The 20,396-nt window shown below is 47.4% G+C and overlaps 1 protein-coding gene across 1 annotated transcript in view; it reads left to right on the forward strand.

Annotated features, from left to right (window-relative positions):
• Positions 1-471: 471 nt before the first annotated feature.
• grk4 (G protein-coupled receptor kinase 4) overlaps positions 472-20,396 on the forward strand; it is a 128,327-nt gene continuing 108,402 nt past the window's right edge. Inside the window, exon 1 of the mRNA XM_052019362.1 lies at positions 472-602. Within this exon, the coding sequence (XP_051875322.1) occupies positions 551-602 (52 nt within the window). The 5' untranslated portion in view covers positions 472-550. The remainder of the gene's footprint in view (positions 603-20,396) is intronic.

Here is a 20,396-nt window from a genome sequence, read left to right on the forward strand (position 1 = left end):
TGAGTCCAGGTGACAGGTGAGTCCAGGTGAGGGGTGAGTCCAGGTGAGGGGTGAGTCCAGGTGAGATGGGGAAGGTAGGTGGGTGGGGGAGGGGTGAAGATGGGTAGAAGAGGCAAAGGGCTGGAGAAGGAGGAGTGGGATGGGAGAGGGCAGTGAACCATGGAACGGAGGACGGAGGAGGGGAGGAGAGGAGATGGACCAGGGATCGGAGGGGGATGGTCTGGATCTGGGGGCGGGGCCTCGGGCGACGAGGATTGGGCAGGGGGCGGGGCCTCGGGTGATGACGGAACGGGCAGGGGGCGGGGCCTCAGGTGATGACGGAACGGGCAGGGGGCGGGGCCTCGGGTGAAGACGGATCGGGCCGGGGGCGGGGCCTCGGGTGATGACGGATCGGGCCGGGGGCGGGGCCTCTGGTGATGACGGATCGGGCCGGGGGCGGGGCCTCGGGTGATGACGGGGTGGGGTGGGCTGGGCCGAGGCTGGAGCCGGAGCCGGAGCGGGTGAGGCAGCGGCGGAGTCACCGGGACAGCGCGATCGGCACCGGGCGCGGATGGAGCTGGAAAACATTGTGGCCAACACGGTGCTGCTGAAGGCCAGAGAAGGTACCGGAGGGGCCCGCGCCCGCCGCTGGGGGTTTGCGTGGCGGCAGCCGCTGCATCCAGGCCGAGCCTCGGTCGGGAAGGAACCGCAGTCCGCTCCCCTACCCCGGCTTCCCTCCCCCCTCTCCCCCCCTCCCTCCTCCCTCCTCCCTCCCCCCTCTCCCCCCCTCCCTCCTCCCTCCCCCCTCTCCCCCCTCCCTCCTCCCTCCCCCCTCTCCCCCCCTCCCTCCTCCCTCCCCCCTCTCCCCCCCTCCCTCCTCCCTCCCCCCTCTCCCCCCCTCCCTCCTCCCTCCCCCCTCTCCCCCCCTCCCTCCTCCCTCCCCCCTCTCCCCCCCTCCCTCCTCCCTCCCCCCTCTCCCCCCTCCCTCCCCCCTCTCCCCCCCTCCCTCCTCCCTCTCCCCCCCTCCCTCCTCCCTCCCCCCCCTCCCTCCTCCTCCCCCCTCCCTCCTCCCTCCCCCTCTCCCCCCTCCCTCCTCCCTCCCCCCTCTCCCCCCCTCCCTCCTCCCTCCCCCTCTCCCCCCCTCCCTCCTCCCTCCCCCTCTCCCTCCTCCCTCCCCCTATCCCCCTCCCTCCTCCCTCCCCCTATCCCCCTCCCTCCTCCCTCCCCTCCCCCTATCCCCCTCCCTCCTCCCTCCCCCTATCCCCTCCTCCTCCTCCCCCCTATCCCCCTCCCTCCTCCCTCCCCCTATCCCCCTCCCTCCTCCCTCCCCCCTATCCCCCTCCCTCCTCCCTCCCCCCTATCCCCCTCCCTCCTCCCTCCCCCCTATCCCCCTCCCTCCCTCCCCCCTATCCCCCTCCCTCCCCCCTATCCCCCTCCCTCCCCCCTATCCCCCTCCCTCCCCCCTATCCCCCTCCCTCCCTCTCTCCCCCCCTCTCTCCCCCATCCCCCTCCCTCCCTCTCTCCCCATCCCCCTCCCTCCCTCTCTCCCCATCCCCCTCCCTCCCTCTCTCCCCCATCCCCCTCCCTCCCTCTCTCCCCCATCCCCTCCTCCCCTCTCCCCTCCCTCCCCTCTCCCCTCCTCCCCTCTCCCCCTCCCTCCCCTCTCCCCTCCCTCCCCCTCTCCCCCCCCTCCCTCCCTACCCCCTATCCCCCCCTCCCTATCCCCCCCTCCCTCTCCCCTCCCTCCCTCTCCCCCCCCTCTCCCCCCCTCTCCCCCCTCCCTCCCTACCCCCCTCCCTCCCCACCCCCCTCCCTCCCCCCCTACCCCCCTCCCTCCCCACCCCCTCCCTCCCCCTCCTCCCCTCTGCCCCCTCCCTCCCCCCCTCCCTCCCCCTCTGCCCCCTCCCTCCCCCCTCTGCCCCCTCCCTCCCCCCTCTGCCCCCTCCCTCCCCCCTCCCTCCCCCTCTGCCCCCTCCCTCCCCCTCTGCCCCCTCCCTCCCCCCTCCCTCCCCCTCTGCCCCCTCCCTCCCCCCTCCCTCCCCCCTCCCTCCCCCCTCCCTCCCCCCTCCCTCCCCCCTCCCTCCCCCTCCCCTCCCCCCCTCCAACCCCCTCCCCTCCCCTCCAACCCCCTCCCCCCCTTCCAACCCCCTCCCCCCCCTTCAACCCCCTCCCCCGATCGTACTCGGGTCCCCGGTCTACACAGCGGCGGCCGGGCCGCACCCGAACCTACCCACCCGCCCGAGTCCTTTCCCGGCCTCCGCTGGATGGCGGCGCTGACACTAGCTCCCCGCGACCCCCCTCCCCTTGCAGCTCCCACTCCACTCCCCCTACCCCACCTCTTTCTGAGACCACCCCGTCTTCCCTCCTCCCTCTGATACCCCCTCCTCCCGTTGCCCTATCTCTTCAGTGTGTTAGAATGTGTTATTTCCATTCTCTTTTGCCTCTCTAATCTCCTTCACATTCATTCAGTACCTTTCCCTTGAATTGCCTGTGTGTGCAAGCCATTGTGGTTTGAGTAAATACACCACCACTGACTTCCTCACCCTGACCCCATCTTGTTCCCCCAGTTGATGCAGTTTCCCTGTTTGTCCCTGGCACAAGCTTTCAGTTGGTGCTGTTAACTATCCCTGCTTTACAATTCTTTAAATCTGCTGCCATTGGGCTGGATAATTGTGCATTTCCCTGTTTTTCATTCTGAGTGTTCAAATACTTAGCTCATCCTATTCATTCCTTCCTTTTCTGTCTGTCTTATTGCAAATTAAATAAAATTGTTTGAGTGGTTACTAATAGAGCCAAGAGACTGGAGAAAGTGGGATGACATACAATCAGCCCTAATCGATATATTCAACACAGTCCAGGGTTCAGAGTCTTTTGCTAGACTCTCAGTTAATAAAGAGGTGTAACTTATTTCTTGCTTGACTATCAGATGTTGGTAACACTTTTGCTGCTTAGTCCAGCCACAGATTCGCATCTTGCTCCCGACAACTTGAGTATATTGAGCAACACACACGAAATGCTGGAGGAACTCAGCAGGTCAGGCAGCATCTATGGAGGGAAATGAATATTTGACATTTTGTGCCGAGGCCCTTCATCAGGACTGAGTTCCTCCAGCATTTTGTGTGTGTTGCTCCAGATCTCCAGCATCTGTAGTCTCTCTTGTGTCTTCAATTTGAGTATATTTTCCAAATTGATGCTGCTAGTGTAGTATTGAGGGAGTATTGCACAGTTGGTGGCGATGCCTTTTGAATGTTATGTTAAACTGAAGATGCAATTGTGGGAATTACTTCAAAGAAGCATGGCCTGGTTTGGTCACTCATTGTTTGTGGGATTTTGTTTTCATAGAATAAGATTTTGGAGAGAAATTTAAGATGTGCCTTCAAGACCATATTTGTTTTCCTAAGCTTTTGGTCATTGCCCTAATGTAGGATATCTCTTGCTCAGCATGTTTTATATCCTGGTGTGGGTTTTTATACCTAGTGTTGGTTTGTGAAATTGTGTGGATTTACTTGCAGTGATCTGTTTGCTTATCTTTGTGATTATGTTCGTGTACATAGGGCAAATGCACTGTAATCTCAACATACAGTGGTGATAATAAATACAGCAGTCAGCGACTTTGGTAAGAGGGCAGACTAATGTTTTGTGCGCAGTAGATGTTCAAAGCCAAAAAGAGGCAGGTATGGAGAGAGTACCTCTAATTGTGGAGGTGTCCAAAACACACACAAAAATCCCATAAAGAATTCAGGAGAAGGTTCTTTACTCTGAGATGGTGACAGTTGCTGCCACAGGGAATAGTTGAGGTGACTAACTTTTTTTTAGTCATTTACGTGATGTGGGTGTTAAACCATAAGATATAGGAGCAGAATTAGGCCATTCGGCCCATCGAGTCTGCTCCGCCATTCAATCATGGCTGATTCTTTTTCCCTCCCACCTTCCCGTAACCCTTAACCCCCTTCAATCAACAACCTATCAATCTCTGCCTTAAATGCACCCAATGACTTGGCCTCCACAGCCCTCTTGTGGCAATGAATTCCACAGATTCACTACCCCCTGGCTGAAGAAATACCTCATAGAACACTACAGCACAGAAAACAGGCTATTTGGCCCTTCTAGTCTGTGCCGAAACTTTATTCCGCTAGTCCCGTTGACCTGCACCCAGTCCGTAACCCTCCAGACCTCTCCCATCCATGTATCTATCCAATTTATTCTTAAATCTTAAGAGTGAGCCCGCATTTACCACGTCAGGTGGCAGCTCGTTCCACACTCCCACCACTCTCTGAGTGAAGTTCCCCCTAAACCTTTCCCCTTTCACCTTAAAGCCATGTCCTCTTGTACTTATCTCTCCTAATCTAGGTGGAAAGAGCCTACTCGCATTTACTCTGTCTATGCCCCTCATAATTTTGTAAACCTCTATCAAATCTCCCCTCATTCTTCTATGCTCCAAGGAATAAAGTCCTAACCTGTTTAATCTTTCCCTGTAACTCAACTCCTGAAGACCCGGCAACATTCTAGTAAATCTCCTCTGCACTCTTTCAATCTTACTGATATCCTTCCTATGGTTAGGTGACCAGAACTGCACACAATACTCCATATTTGTCCTCACCAATGTCACCATAACATCCCAACTCCTATACTCAATACTTTGATTTATGAATGCCAGGATGCCAAAAGCTGCCTTTACAACCCTGTCATCTCAGTTTTAATGGGACATCAGGCTGTGCTCTCAGATCCTAGACTCTGCTACTAATGGAAACATCCTCTCTACGTCCACTGTCTTTGGTAGGTTTCAATGAGATTCCCCCCTCATCCTTTTGAACCCTATCGAGCACAGCCTCAGGGACATCAAACGCTCCTCGTACATTAAGCCTTTCATTCCTGGGATTATTCTTGTGAACATTGCTGATATTCCCTAATGCCCTTCAGATGGAGATGCTGCTGCTTTGCGCTGCTGCACGGTACAATGTTCCCACTTTGCTGTTTGGAATTCCAGCATTTAGACCCAATGACAGTGAAGAAGCATTGACACATTTCCAGATCAGGACTGTACACAGTTGGTGCTTACAAAGTGCATTCAGAGTCTGGGCTCCAGGTCATTATTGATTCCTTCACTGAACTGTGTAAAAGTCTTAGCTACGCTGGACAGAAATGGGCTCTTTGGCCAACCAACACGGTAGTGTTGCGGTTAGTGTAACACCATTACAGCGTCAGCGACCTGGGTTCAATTCCGGCTGCTGTCTGTAAGGAGTTTGTACGTTCTCCCCGTGTCTGCGTGGGTTTTCTCCGAGTGCTACGGTTTCCTCCCACATTCCAAAGACATACGGGTTAGGAAGTTGTGGGCATGCTGTGTTGGCGACGGAAGCGTGGCGACACTTGCGGGCTGCCCCCAGAACACTTGATGCAAAAGATGCATTTCACTGTGTGTGTTTCGATGTACATGTGACTAATAAAGGTATCTTATTAACCAAGTCTATGCTGAACGTCAAATACCTCCAATCAAGTCTTGGTGACGGGGAGTGGAGGGTTGTTTTTCAGACTGGAGGCCTGTGACCAGTGTGTGCTGCAGTCCCCTGTTGTTTGTCTGTCGCATATATTAATGATTTGGATGAGCGTGTAGGTGGCATGGTTAACAAGTTTGCAAAATTAGTGGCATAGTGGACAGAGGAGGAGCTTGTCTAAAGTTACAACAGGACAAATCAATTGGGAAAGTGGGCAAAGGAAATGGGAGGTAGAATTTAACTTAGTCATGTGCGGAAGGATGCATTTTGTGAAGATGAACCAGGTCAGGACGTACACAATGAATACTAGGCCACTGCGAAGTGTTCTAGAACCAAGAGACCCAGGGGCACAAGTATGTAGTTCTCTGAAGGTAGAAACACGGGTAGACAGGGTGGTGAAGAAGGCGTATTGTCATGCTTGCCTTCATCGGCTGAGCATTGAGTACAAGAGTTGGGACATCATGTACAGTTGTACAAATCGTTGGTTCGGCCACACTTGGAGCATTGTGTGCAGTTCTGGTCGCCACACAATAGAATGGATGTGATGAAGCGCAGATAAGATTCACAAGGATGTTGCCTGGACTGGAGGGCTTCAGCTATAAGGAAACGTTGGATAGGCTGGGTCTGTTTTCCCTGGAGCGAAGCAGGCTGAAGGGTAAAGCTACAGTTTTATAAAATTGTGGTGCATTGAAGGGGTAGATGGTTTCAGTCTTTATCCCAGGGTGGGGGAGTCTAAAACTTGAAGGTATTGGTTTATTATTGTCACTTGTACCAAGGTACAGTGAAAAACTTGTCTTACATACCAATCGTACAGGTCAATACACAGTGAAGTTACATTGTGTAGGTTTAAGGCGAGAGGGGAAAGATTTAAAGGGGATTTTTTCCACACATGATGGTAGGTATTTGAAACTAGCTGCCAGAGGAGGTGGTAGAGGTGGGTACAGTTAGCGTTTAAAAAAACATTTGAACAGGTACATTGATAGGAAAGGTTTGGAGGGATATGGGACAAACACGGGCAAGTATAGATAAGCACCTTGGTGGGGAATGGACAACTTGGGCTGTTGGGTTTGTTTCCAGCTGTATAACTCTATGAATTGATGATAATTTCATTTATCAGCACTTGGCTGCAGCCGATTAAGCCTTGGTGATTCAAGTGCTCGTCCAGATACTGGTTAACTGTTCTGAGTGTACCTGCCTCCACCACCTCAGGCAGTGCGTTCTGGACTTCCAACCATCCTTTGGGTGGAAAAAATTCTTCCTCAGATCCCCTCTAACCTCAGCCTTTTCTCTTTGAAGAAAAACAAATCCAGCCTATCCAGTCTCTCCTCATAACTTAAAAAGTTCTATTTCGGGCAACCTCCTGGTTCTTCATCTCTGTACCCTCTCCAGTACAATCACATCCTTTCCATAGCATGGCGATCAAAATTACACACCGTATTCTAGCTGTGGCTTAACCAATGTTTTATAAAGTTAAGCCAACCCTTCACCAGCTAATGAAGGCAAACTTTCCGTGTGCATTCATCACCGTCCTATTTATCTTCAGAGATCTTTGGACTTGTACATCAAGGTCCTTTCATTCCACAGGACCATTCGTTGTGTATGTTCTACCCTTATTAGATGTTCTCTCCCCCCAACCACCCCCCCACCCCCAAAAAAACTCGTCACCTCACACTCATCAGGATTAAATTTAATTAGTAAATATGAGAGAGACAAAGGTCCTCAACCAATCTGCCCATGAAGACAACACTGCCATGATGACATCCATGGTGAGACACTAGTGAGGACAGCTACAGGAAGGATGTCATTAAGCTGGAAAGGGTGCAGCAAAGATTTACAAGGATGTTGCAGGGACTGGAGGGCTTGAGTTATAAGGAGAGGCTGTGGCTTTTTTCCCTGGAGCATAGACTGAGCGGAGACCTTACAGAAGTATAGATGAGTTGAATGGTTACAGCCTTTTCCCCAGGGGTAGGGGAATCTAAAACTAGAAGGCAGAGGTTAAAGTTGAGAGGGAAAAATTTAAAAGGGACCTGAGGAGCAACTTTTTCCACAGGAGGGTAGTGGGTATATGGAATAAGCTGCCAGAGGAAGTGGTAGAGATGGGTGCAGTTACAATGGTTAACAGACATCTAGACAGATACATGAATAAGAGAGGTTTAGAGGGACGTGGGACTAGTTCAGGTAGATAACTTGGTTGGCATGGATGTGTTGGGCCAAGGGCCTGTTTCCGAGCTGCGTGGATCACTTTCCGTATCTCGCAAACCCCCTTCCAGTGAAGGCTGACATCAATGGCAGTCCCGAGTGCATGGTTAGTCTTCGGTTGTCACCCCCAGACCTTAAACCCAACTCGGAGCTTGTGGCCCATTAAGCAGCTGTGATCCCTGCTCTTCTGTGCATTGCTCCTTGGAAGGAGTTGGTCCATTCTCAGGGATGGGGGGTGTGCCTCTGGTTAGGCTGGCATGTTGCCCACTTCCACTGCAGAGGAGGCAGTAGTTCTGGTTGAACTGGTGCTGTGAGTTTTAAAGCAACTGAGTGGGCCTGTCAGTCAGGAAGCATTAATTATTTGAATCATGTGCACTAGCAGAAACGCTGCCTAGATTTTCCTGTCGATGGGCTGCTACCTGAGCAATTTTCTTTTTAAATGCCATCACAAGTTTTTTGAGAAAATGCCTACTTGAATACTTGGGTTTACTTCAGACTGAAGGTGTCACATCTGGACAGGGGAATATCCTAAGGATCAGCTATGGCTTAGTGGGTAAAACTCTTGCCTTTGAATCAGAGGTTGTGGCATCCATTCCACCCAGTGACTTGAGCACTAAAATCTAGGCTGATTATCCAGCTTGGCACTGGTCTGCAAAACATGAGATTAAAATTCTAATGTTCAATGTTCTGGTTCAGCAATAAGTGTGATTTCAGATGTGCGAGACTTAGAATCATTGAATGTGTTTGTCCTAATGTGACATATTGGAGATTTAAGAATTAACAGGAAAATTATGGGAAATGAGTGGGCAAATGGGACTGACTGTAGTGCTGGATGGAAGATGGCACAGGAATGATGGGCCAAGTGGCTTCCTTTGTTATACCAATTCAATGGTTTAAGCCAAATAACAATCTATACTTCCCTTTTTGAATAATGACCCATGTTCCAAAGCACTTCTGTTGGCTGCTTGTTGCAATATAAACATTAAGTAAAGGCTTTCATTTCTATATTGGCTCTTGGGTAGAATCTCAAGGTATCCTGACCAATATATATTCGTTGTAAAATTATAGGAACAGAGTTTAAGATCATTATCAGAGTTTGTGGAAACTTGTACTTTTTTTACAACAGTGACTGCATTTCAAAAGTATTTAAATAACTGTTAGGTCAACCTGAAGTTGCAGAAATGCAGAATATTTCTTCAAAGGGCTTCACATTGAATGAAATACTTATGAAATGTAGTCAAAACTGTAGTCCCTTTTTGATTTCTTATCCTTCTCTGCCCCCTTCCCCCTCTTGCATGTTGTTGGAGATTCCTTGTTGGGGGTTGGAAATTTGAAACCTCAAGGGTGGTCTGCTCTTGATTGCCCGGCAATAAAAGTCTACAGAGTAGCACTGACTCCAACTTGGCAAGAAACCCAACTCCACTCTGAGGACTTAAATTACTTCTCGTGCATTCAATTTATTATCAGACCCTCTACCCACCCTTTGATTACTGGAATCTGAGTTCGAACTGTTGTAAATGCCATGGCTTTTCAGTAGCCATAAAATCTAATGGGTAGTAGGAGTTGTCAGTTAATCAGTTTTTCTTCATTTATCTCATACCGTCTTCCTTGTGAGCAACACACAAAGTGCTGGAGGAACTCAGTGGGTCACAGTGTATCGATGGAGGGAACTGCCAGTCCTGAGGAAGGGTCTCGACCCGAAATGTTGACTGACCATTTCCCTCCATAGATGCTGCCTGACCCCCTGAGTTCCTCCAGCACTTTGTGTGTTGCTCCTGATTTCCAGCATCTGCAGTCTCTTGTGTCTCCACCATCTGTCCTGAGCCCTAATTAAATCTCAGTGCGTCAGGTAGCATCCATGGAAAGAGAAACGGTTGTTTCCACTCTGTCAGAACCCATTATCATTTCAAGTCCTAACAGAGGGTTGCAGACCCTGAATGTTGACCATTTCTCTTTGATCGGATGCTACCTGCCTGAATTTTCCAACATTTTCTTTTTATTTCAGATTTTTAGCATCTGCAGTTTTGCTTGATTTTCATTATTCTCTCTACCTAGTTTTTCCACCCAGTGATGTGGAGTTTCCCTCTAGGAAGGGGCCCCTCTTGATTGCATTTTGAGCCTGCTATTCCATTGCAAATAGAACTACAGTTGAGCCTAATATCCCCCTTGCAATGGGTCTTCTTTCATGCTTTTCACTGAGTTGAACTCTGCCCATTTTTTTGTTCCCCCCTACCAATGGCTATGACAAGACTGGAGGCAGTGCTCCTCTAATTGCTTACATCAATCAGCAAGGTCCAGAGATCAAACCTTGTTTATTTTATTGGAATAAACAAATTGCATAGCTTGTTCATTGGCAATGCCAAATCGCTCCATAGCGATGACTCTCCCTTTCTTTGCAACCCTCTTGAGAACTTGCAGGTTCTTCAATTTTGACCTTGTGCATCTCTTACCACATTGTTCACATGGCCTTGTGTTGCTCAGCGCTAAAGTGCTGGGATTGGTTCCCTATGTCTTAGCTCCATTCTGTGTGATTATGGTGATGTGCAGCATTTTGAATTGGAATTGATTTATTATCGGCACATGTACCAAGGGACAGTAAAAACTTGTCTTGCATACCGTTCATACGGATCATTTCATCACATCAGTACATTGAGGAAGTACAAGGTAAAACAATACAAAATGCAGAATAAAGTGTAACAGCTACAGAGAAAGGGCAGTGCAGGTAGACAATAAGGTGCAAGCAAGGTCATAACAAGGTAGATTGTGAGGGCAAGAGTCCATCTTATCGTACCAGGAGACCGTTCAGTAGTCCTATAACAGCGGGATAGAAGCTGTCCTTGAGCCTGGTGGTACGTGCTTTCAGGCTTTTGTATTTTTTGCCTGACAGGAGAGGGGAGAAGAGAGAATGTCTGGAGTGGGTGGGGTCTTTGATTATGTTGGCTGCGTTACTGAGGAGGGGAGGCTGGTTTCTGTGATGTGCTGAGCTGTGTCCACAACTCTGCAGTTGCTTGTGGTCACACATAAAGCAGTGCCACAAAATGGCATCTTGAGACTGTTTTAATTTAAAAAGTAGCAGATTTTCTTCCTTAGGGGATCTTTGCGAGTCAGATTAATTTTTATATAAATCAGGTTATCTGGGGGCATCACTGACTTTTTAATTCCAGGGTTTAATTTCCCAGCCCTTTGGTGGTACTTCAGCTTGATCCGTGTCACTAGTCCTGGCCTCTGAAATACTAGTCCGGTACCAACCACTGTTTTAATCTTACATCAGTGGTAGTTCCAGAGAAGAATTCAACAGCTCTAATTCAACACTCATCTCCCACCTTGTTCTATACAAAGGTGGTGCCAATTGAATGTGTTCTTGACAATTGTCCTTCATTAATCAGGGAATTGAATTTAGGAGCCGAGAAGTATTGTTGCATCTATATAGGACCCTGGTCAGTCCCCACTTGGAGTACCATGCTCTGTTCTGGTTGCCTCACTACAGGAAGGATGTGGAAGCCATAGAAAGGGTGCAGAGGAGATTTGCAAGGATGCTGCCTGGATTGCAGAGCATGCTTTATGAAAACAGGTTGAGGGAACTTGGCCTTTTCCCCTTGGAGCGACGGAGGATGAGGGGGGACCTGATAGAGGTATATAAGATGATGAGAGGCATTGATCGGGTAGATAGTCAGAGGCTTTTCCCCAGGGCTGAAATGGGTGCCACAAGAGGACACAGGTTTAAGGTGCTGGGGAGTAGGTATAGAGGAGATCGGGTAAGTTTTTTACTCGGTGCTGAGTGCATGGAATGGGCTACCGACAACGGTGGTGGAGGCGGATACGATAGGGTCTTTTAAGAGACTTTTGGATAAGTATAGGGAGCTGAGAAAAATAGAGGGCTATAGGTAAACCTAGTAATTTCTAAGGTAGGGACATGTTCGGCACAGCTTTGTGGGTCGAAGGGTGAATTGTGCTGTAGGTTTTCTATGTTTTTCTATGTTCTATTTTATCATTGTATTTGCTTTTCAACTTGCATTAGAACCTAAAATGGTGATGATCTTATGCGACCCTCTATGGAATCTTGCTATGCCCCACATGACTGCACTCAGTTGGCTGGGAAGCACTTTGGGAACCTGTGCTGCCCTTGTGTGGGATAATGAACAAGTCTGTTTTGGTGCTGTTGATTTGTGGGATAAATATTGGCCAGGGGCTGTAATCGGTTTCCTCTATTTGTGACTTTAGGTTGACCCCAGAGCACTTTGTGGCTACAAGCAGATAATTCTATCTATGGTCAGTATCCTGCTCACCATATGTAATCTCTGTCGATGCCTCCCATGTGTATTGGCGCTTTTAAAGCTTCAGAATATCAGTGGGCCTGTCTTCTTTTTCTCTCTACCTTGTCTTAAGCAATAGCATTTCACATTTGTCTTCAGGCCTTGTTCTGGGTGGAGGAGGTGGTGCGTAAGAGGGTGGGGGTTGGGGCAGCAGGGTAATCAACATGAGGATTCAAGGTCATTAGACCTTTGCGTACCTCCATACTTGCTGTTGCAACATCTGTGGTGCACACTAATGAAAATGAAATGTTCCCCGGAGTAATGCCTTGTTTATTAGGGAAATTAATGTTTTGGAGCCCACGAAGGCGTATCAGGCAGTTTGGTATTCCATGCAACATCTCTCGACTCTGCACCTTTTGCCATGTTAGCAGTTGAAACCAGTGGACCAAATCTATTTAAATAATTGAAATGAATCGCCGGGCTTTTTATCCCTAGGGAGAGTATTGCAAAGTTGACGTCATGCTAAAATGGTGTGGAATTGTGGACAGACCACACTTGAAATACTTGTACAGTTCTGGTTATCATTCTGGCAAAGTCACTGGAGAGGCTGCAGAAGAGATTTGCGTGATGCCACAACTGTGAAGTTATTTGTCAGGAAAGGATGAGCATTCTGTTCCGCTTCTCTCAAAAAGACAAGGCCAAGGATGATCTAATTGAAGTCTTTAGTGTTATGTTTTGTTTTGATAGGATATGCATGTTGTTGTCACTTATGTGAGTAGAGGCTGTCATCATAAGTAACAAGGAAGGAAACTTAAGAGTGGCAAGAATGTGGAACTAGTTATTACCACATTGAGGAGAACGTATTGATGAATTTAAAGATGGCTCTGCCTACATGGGGAAAATTAAGAGCTATTCTGATGGATTTAGAGACTGGCAGCATGAAATGGTTGAGTTGAATAATTTGCTGTGCTGCATGTTCTGCTGTAAAAGCATGGATGCACAGAATTATTTGATGTGAGACCACTTTTGGCATTCTTTATAAAGGTGACCAGACCAAAGATAAACTTGGTTAGATGCATTAAAGGGAAAACTAGCAAAATACACATGGATGAAAGCAATGGAAAGAAATGCTGAGAGGGTTAGAGGGAAAGAGGTGGGGTCAGGCTCATGTAGAGCATAAACAACCAGTGAGAATCACAGGAAGGAACCCATTGGGCCCATTGAATTCATCTTTAGCTGTATGCTAGAATGATCTGGCTAGTCCTTCCACAGCCCTGCATATTTTTTTTACATACGTGTATAATTTCTTTATGAATACTATGATTGAATCTACATCCATTTCTGCTCCTAACTACTTGCAACACATCACTTTGGTTCTTTTTGCCCATTGCCTTCATTCCGTATACTTAGATTCTTGATTCTTTGGCTAATAGAAGTAGTTTCTCTCTGTCAATTCTTTCAAGAGGCTGGATGATTTTAAATACTTCTATCAGATCCACTCTCAAATGCTTTTTTCTAAAAAGAACCAAAGCTGTCCTAGTTTATTTGCATAACTAACATCCTTCATTTCTGAAAGCATCCTATCCAGATGCATCACGGCTTGGTACGGCAACTGCTCTGTCTGTGACCGCAGGAAACTGCAGAGAGTTGTGGACGCAGCTCAGCACATCACAGAAAGCAGCCTCCCCTCCATGGACTCTGTCTACACTTCTCGCTGCCTCAGTAAAGCAGTCAGCATAATCAAAGACCCCACCCACCCTGGACATTCTCTCTTCTCCCCCCTCCCATCGGGCAGAAGATACAAAAGCCTGAGAGCACATACCACCAGGCTCAAGGACAGCTTCTATCCCACTGTTAAGACTATTGAAGGGTCCCCTAGTATGATAAGGTGGACTCTTGACCTCACAGTCTACCTCATTGGGGCCTTTGCACCTTATTGTCTGCCTGCACTGCACTTTCTCTGTAACTGTAACACTTTATTCTGCATTCTGTTGTTGTTTTACCTTGTATTACCTCAATGTACTGTGTAATGAATTGATCTGTATGAACGGTATGCAAGACAAGTTTTTCACTGTACCTTGGTACTAGTGACACTAATAAACCAATTTACTGATTTAACTGTTGAGCTAAGTGGCTGGTTTCCAAAACATTCTGGGCATTCAAGGATTCAGCTGAGGTTGTGATTGTTGGTACTGTATATGTTGTGCCATTGGAGAAAATGCTTGCTTTCTTGGTGTGGTTTCAAAGCTGTTGGATGTCCTTTGTAAAACCTCTTGTGGTGTGATAATTGAATTATGAACTAGGAACCTTTTAGGATTTCATTTCATAGGCTGGGCTGGGTGTGTGCTTCTCTGTGCAGTAGAACAGAAGGTTTTTATTTTGCTCTGGCATGTTTCCACTTCCTCATCTTGGAGAACAGTAGTCCCTCAAACATTCAGTTTATTTAGGTTTTGTGTAGGGCTGACTGGCAAGCTGCCACCAGATTCTCCAGCGCTGTTTCTGCTTGTCTTGGAGACTCGTGAGTAGCACAGTGCGTGACATATAGTGGGATGGATTCTTGATTCAGTAGTCCTGACTTCTTGCCACCCCCCCCCCCCCACCCCCCATTCTTAACCAGTCCTGGTGTGTTGGAGGAAATTGACAGTTTAAAAAATGACATTTGTTTATCCAGATTAGCCATTTACCTTTCTGTGGTGCATACCTCCTGATGCCACTCTGAAAATTGCCTTTGTAGATTGCTTCCTTTTATCAGTTTTACTGAGTGATGTCATGGAAACTTGAGAAACTTGCCTTTACAATGTAAAGGAAGAGGGAGGTTCCCCAATTCTGGCCTCCTTATACATTTGTGATTTTGGCTCTCTGGTTCCAAGAAGCTGAAGACATTACCAGCAGAGTCAGGAATTCCCTTGAATCTCTCTCCATCTCTCTCATTTAAGCCTTTCTTTGGAAGCGACTTCTATTGCCAAGCTTTGGGTCATCTGTCCTGTGGTTCATCATCAATTATATTGTTGTCTGGTTGTGCTCCCCGAAACATGTTTGATTATTGATGCTGCAGGTAGGGAAGAATTGGAGGGTACCCATTTAGAACAGAAATGAGAAATTTTGTTAGCCAGAGGGTCGTGGATTTATGGAATTCGTTGCCACATACAGCTGTGGAGGCCTGATCATTGGAGGTGTTTAAGGAGGAGATTGATAGGTATCTAATTAGTCAAGGCATCAAGGGATATGGGGAAAAGGCCAGGAATTGGGGCTCGATGGGAGAATAGTTCAGCTCATGGTGAGGTAGCGGAGAAGACTCGATGGGCCGAATGGCCTACTTCTGCTCCTTTGTCTTGTGATCTTGTGAAGCTGTCTCACAGCTCAAGCAATCCTGGTTCAATTCCCGAGCTACGGTCCTGACTACGTGGGGTTTACACGTTCTCCCTTTGACTGCAGTGGTTTTTCCCGGGTGCTCCAGTTTCCTCCCACTTCAAATACCTGCTGGTTGGTGGGTTAATTGGCTTCTCTAACACCAGTGTAGGTGGGTCGTAGGAGAAGCAGGCTGGAGTTGATGGCATGAGAGGGAATAGCTGGCAAGGAAATATTTGGGGAGTGGGATTAATGGGAATTCTTTGACAGCCAGCATTGATTTGATGGGTTGAATGGGCTGTTACATTAGGAAATATCAGAATCAGATTTATTATCACTTAGATGACAGCAGTACAGCACAAATACATACAATTACTATAAATTACAAAAGTAAATAGTGCAGGGAAAAAAAGGAATAATCAGGTAGTGTTCATGAACTGTTCAGAAATCATATGGCGGGGAGGGAGAAGCTGTTTCTGAATCATTGAGTGTGGGTCTTTGGGCTCCTGTACCACCTCCCTGATAGTAGTAACGAGAAGGGGGCACGTCCTGGAATGAAGCCTAGATTCAAGCTGTCGATCTGGATTCCCATCTGAACATCATTGGGGGAATATGGAATATTTAAGTGGCATAGAGTGGATAAAATGAAGGGACAGAGCACCAACTGCTGTGCAGCGGTGGTGTAGAGGGTAGTGCTGCCTCCTCGCACATCTCGTGACCCAGGTTAAACCTGACCTCGGGTGCTGTCTGTATGGAATTTGCATGTTCTCCCTTGAGACAATTTGGGTTTCTGCTGGGTGCTCCTGTTTCCTCCCACGTACCAAATGGCTGCTGTAAATTACCCTTCAGTGTAGATAAGTACTAAAGAGAATCAAATGGGAGAGAGAATCAAGTTGCAGGGAAATAAGGAGAGGGGGATTGGGCTTGATGGGCTTGCTCTCCAGGCAGCTGGCATAGACTTGATGGGCTGAATGGCTGCTATGTCGTAACAAATATTAGTATTTGGGATTGAGTGCAGAGCAATTATCGAGAATAACTGAAACATTTGGAAGTATCTGCTCAAAATCGGTATTTGAGCTGCTATTGGTGTACTCTCCCTGCCTCCTGCTTGTGTATTGGTTGTAATCACACTATGATAAGTTCAGCCTGGAGCCTTCATGACTGCATTTCGTCCACAAACTGGGAGAGGCCAAAGAAAGATAAAGTGTCTCTGCAAAGCAAGAAAGAAGGGGATGGTAATATCTCAAGAATGTAATAATCCTGCTGTAACTCTTTCCCCTGCTCCATTCATGGCTCATTCTTACAGCTATGTTGGTTAAATTCTCCTCTGTTTGAAATAATGTTATGTTAATATTTACTGACTGAGCCAGTTTGTGTGATTAACGAGCAATGAGCTTTGCATACACTGGGTGTAAGTCATCATAAATCTCATTCTGGACAGTGTACTACATACTTCTTGATACCATTTTGTACAGAATGCATGGGTGCAGCTGCCATCCGGAAAACCTTCTTCCCTGAATCCACTTGGTATTGCCGAATTTTTGGACGCTGACCAAAATATCTGACCTTGAGGGTCTTGGTGTGTAGTCTGTTCTATTTTCACCTGACCTCTATGGTTGCAGTGGCCATCACTAGGAGCTGTGGGGCAGCAAGATCCTGCTTGATTATTCTTTTAACCCCTTGCTCATCTTTCCCCTCCCATTTACCGTGCAAAGGTTTATTGTAAGGTTGTGTTGCTGGGCCATTGGCTAACTCAATATGATTAAGAATGGAACTTCGATCCTTTTCAGTCTGTATGGCGTAATGCCTTGCTTCAGAGCGTTGGGTTATTTCATAAGATTCTTTTCCGCGTTGCAGCCTTGAGCAGAATACTTGATATACTTGTATAGAACAGTAAAGAACAGGACCTTGGGCCCAGGATGTCTGTGTCGACCATGATGTCAATCTAAACTGATCCCATCTGCCTGCATGTGGTCCATATTCCTCTATTTCATGCTGCTTAAATGTTGCTATTGCCACATCCCCTGGCAGTGTGTTCCAGTCACCTACCGCTCTCTGTGCAAAACAAAATTGCTTTGTAAATCTCATTTAGCTTCTCCCTCTTACAGCTATGCTCTCTAGTATTTGACATTTCCATCCAGGGAAAAAGGCTGACCATCTACCCTATCTATGACTCTCATAATTTTATATACTTTGGTCAGGTTGTCCCCCACCAGCCTCCAACGCTTCAGAGTAAACTCTCCTTTATAGCTGATATTCTCTAGCCCTGGTGAATCTCTTTTTGCACCCTCTCCAAAGCCTCCACATCCATCCTAATCTGATCCAAACGTGGTCCAACCAAAGTTTTATATAACTGCAACATGACTTCCCAGCTTTTATACTCAATGCCCTGACCAGTGAAGGCAAGCATGCCGGATGCTGCCTTATCACCCTATCCACTTGCATTGCCACTTTCATAGATCTTTGGACATGAACCCCAAGACCCTTCTGTACGTCAATGTTCCTAAGCATCCTGCCATTTACTGTATACTTCTTGAATTTGACCTCCCAAAATGCATCGTCGTACTTGCCCGGATTAACCTCCGACTGTCATTTTTCTGTTTTAAAATTTCCACTTGATCTATATCCTGCTGTATCCTTTGACACCTTCCTTGCTTTTCACAACTCCATCAATTTTCATGTGATCTTGCTAATCAGGGCAACGACATTTACATCCAAATCATCAGTATATATTGCAAACAGAGATCTCAGTACTAATCCTTGCGGAACACCGCTAATCACAGACCTCCAATCAGAAAAACACCCGTGTACCACTACCGTCTCCTATGACCAAGCCAATTTTGGATCCAATTTACCAATGCACCGTGGATCCTGTGTCATTTAATCTTCTGGACTAGCCTACCATAACAGACCTTGTCAAATGCTCTACTGAAGTCCATGTAGATAACATCCACTCCTCCACCCTCATCAATCTTCATTATAACTTCCTCCAAGGAAACTCAATTTAATTTGAGAGACAGGACCTCCTCAACACAACTGCAGAGAGCTTGGTTGGCAGTGCAGTTGCATAAGACTATCTCCTCTTGAACTCCTGTAATGCAAATTAAAACCCTTATTGCAAGTATTTTCATGTTTTACTCTATGGGTGCTTCTCCCAGACCTGTTCATTCTGTGGATTGTAAGTCTATGTTTGCTGGTATGGATATTTTTTGGGTACTGGCCTGCCTCTTGGTATCTTGCTCAAGTGGCCATGACATGAGTGCCCTGATAGTGAGCACTGATATCAAGACTCCATCCAAACTGTGGCTTAGTGGGCATCCTTCTTGCTTTGAGTCAGAAAGGCAGTGTATTCATCTTGTCCTACATGGTGCTTTCAATTCTAACGTATAAGCAATAATCATCTTGAACAACCAGGACATAAAAGGTCAAAGTTGAATTTATTATCACATGCACAAGTACATGTGTGTACAGGTGTAATGACAAACTTACTTGCAGCAGCATCACAGGCACATAGCATCAGATAAGCAGCATTCACAAGAAAAACATAAATTAAACACGATTTTTACGAAAGACACAATTTAGAACAAAAAAAAGTCCATTTTACTGCAAAGTGGTCATAAGTGTTGCTAAACTATAGTGTTCAGGGTTTTGCCAGTTGGTTCAAGAACCGAATGGGTATGGACCTAATGTGGGTAAGTGGGATTAGTGTGAAGGTTGGTGCAAAGGGCAGCATGGATGTGATGGGCTGAATGGCCTGCTTCAATGCTGTATGACTCTGACTCTTTTGTTCTATGTTGTTGGAGCTGCTGTCTTTCAGAGACTAAAACAAAGTTGAGTACAGACTGTCCCCAGGTGATGACAGGGTTATCGAGAACTGAGAACTATTTGTAAGTCGAAAATGAACAACAAGTGTGTGGGAGAGGGTCACAGAAACAGCTGTGACTGGAGAGCGCGCAGGCGCGGGAAGTGTGGCCGCCAGCCGGCCTCGCTGACTCGGTGAGCGCGTCTGCTCAGCGTTCCCAGCTCGGTGTGGGGTGGGGGAGAGAAGGCACGTGGAAATACCCTGTTCCCACCCGGCAGAAGATGCCTGCAGCCCCGCGGCAGCTGGTAAGTCTGTCCCCATCCGTCCCTCCTGGTCTCCCAAACGCTCGTATGTACAGGGTGTCCGCAAGCTGGGAGTTCGTAACCTGGGGAAGACCTGTATGCCCACTCTGATTGAAATGTAATATGCAGAAGAGCAGCTGGTGAGTTCTCCCTTGTGTCCGAGCCAACAACATTAAAAAGGATTTACAGGTCATAATCATGTTGCTGTCAGTAAATTGGCTGTTCATGCAAAAACAAACTGTGGATGGGATGTGTAGGCTAGTTTTTCTAGACTTTTTCACCTGTGTTATAATGAGATACATCCTCATCTTCAGTTTGCAACTGACCTGTGGCATGGATTCATTTTTCCCCCCCACATCACCTTTCTGGGTAACTTCATTTACCCTTGCATGTAAAATAAGCACAGGTGGTTTTCCAGCTCCATCACCTGCCATCGAGGACATCAAGAAGGTGGCATCCATCACTAAGGACCTTCACCACCTGGGACATGCCCTCCTCTCGTTACTACCATTGGGGAGGAGGTACAGGAGCCTGAAGACCCACACTCAACAATTCAGAAACGCTGTCTTCTCTGCCATCAGATTTCTGAATGGTCCATGAACACTTCCTCGTTATTCCTTTGTTCTGCACTATTTATTTATTAAATATGTTTTTTTTTCTATGTCTTTGCACTGTACTGCTGTTGCAGAACAACAAACATCATACAAGTCAGTGATATTAATCTAATTCTGATATTTATAATCTGTTGGCCTTTTCAAAAGAAAATATTCTAAAATCATAGAGCAATACAGCATGGATACAGGCCCTTTGGCCCAACCAGTCCATGCTGACCATGGTGCCCACACAATTTCCTGTGTTTGGTCCATAAACCTTTAAGCTCCGCCCCTCCACGTACCGATGTAAAAAGAAAAGGAGTAGTGAGGTTATGGACTGTATCCGGATTACGGAAGAGAAGGTGCTTGCTGTCTTGAGGCGAATTAGGGTGGATAAATCCCCAGGGCCTGACGAGGTGTCCCCTCAG

The sequence above is a fragment of the Pristis pectinata genome, chromosome 7, assembly GCF_009764475.1.
Source record: "Pristis pectinata isolate sPriPec2 chromosome 7, sPriPec2.1.pri, whole genome shotgun sequence".
Taxonomy (NCBI): Eukaryota; Metazoa; Chordata; class Chondrichthyes; order Rhinopristiformes; family Pristidae; genus Pristis; species Pristis pectinata.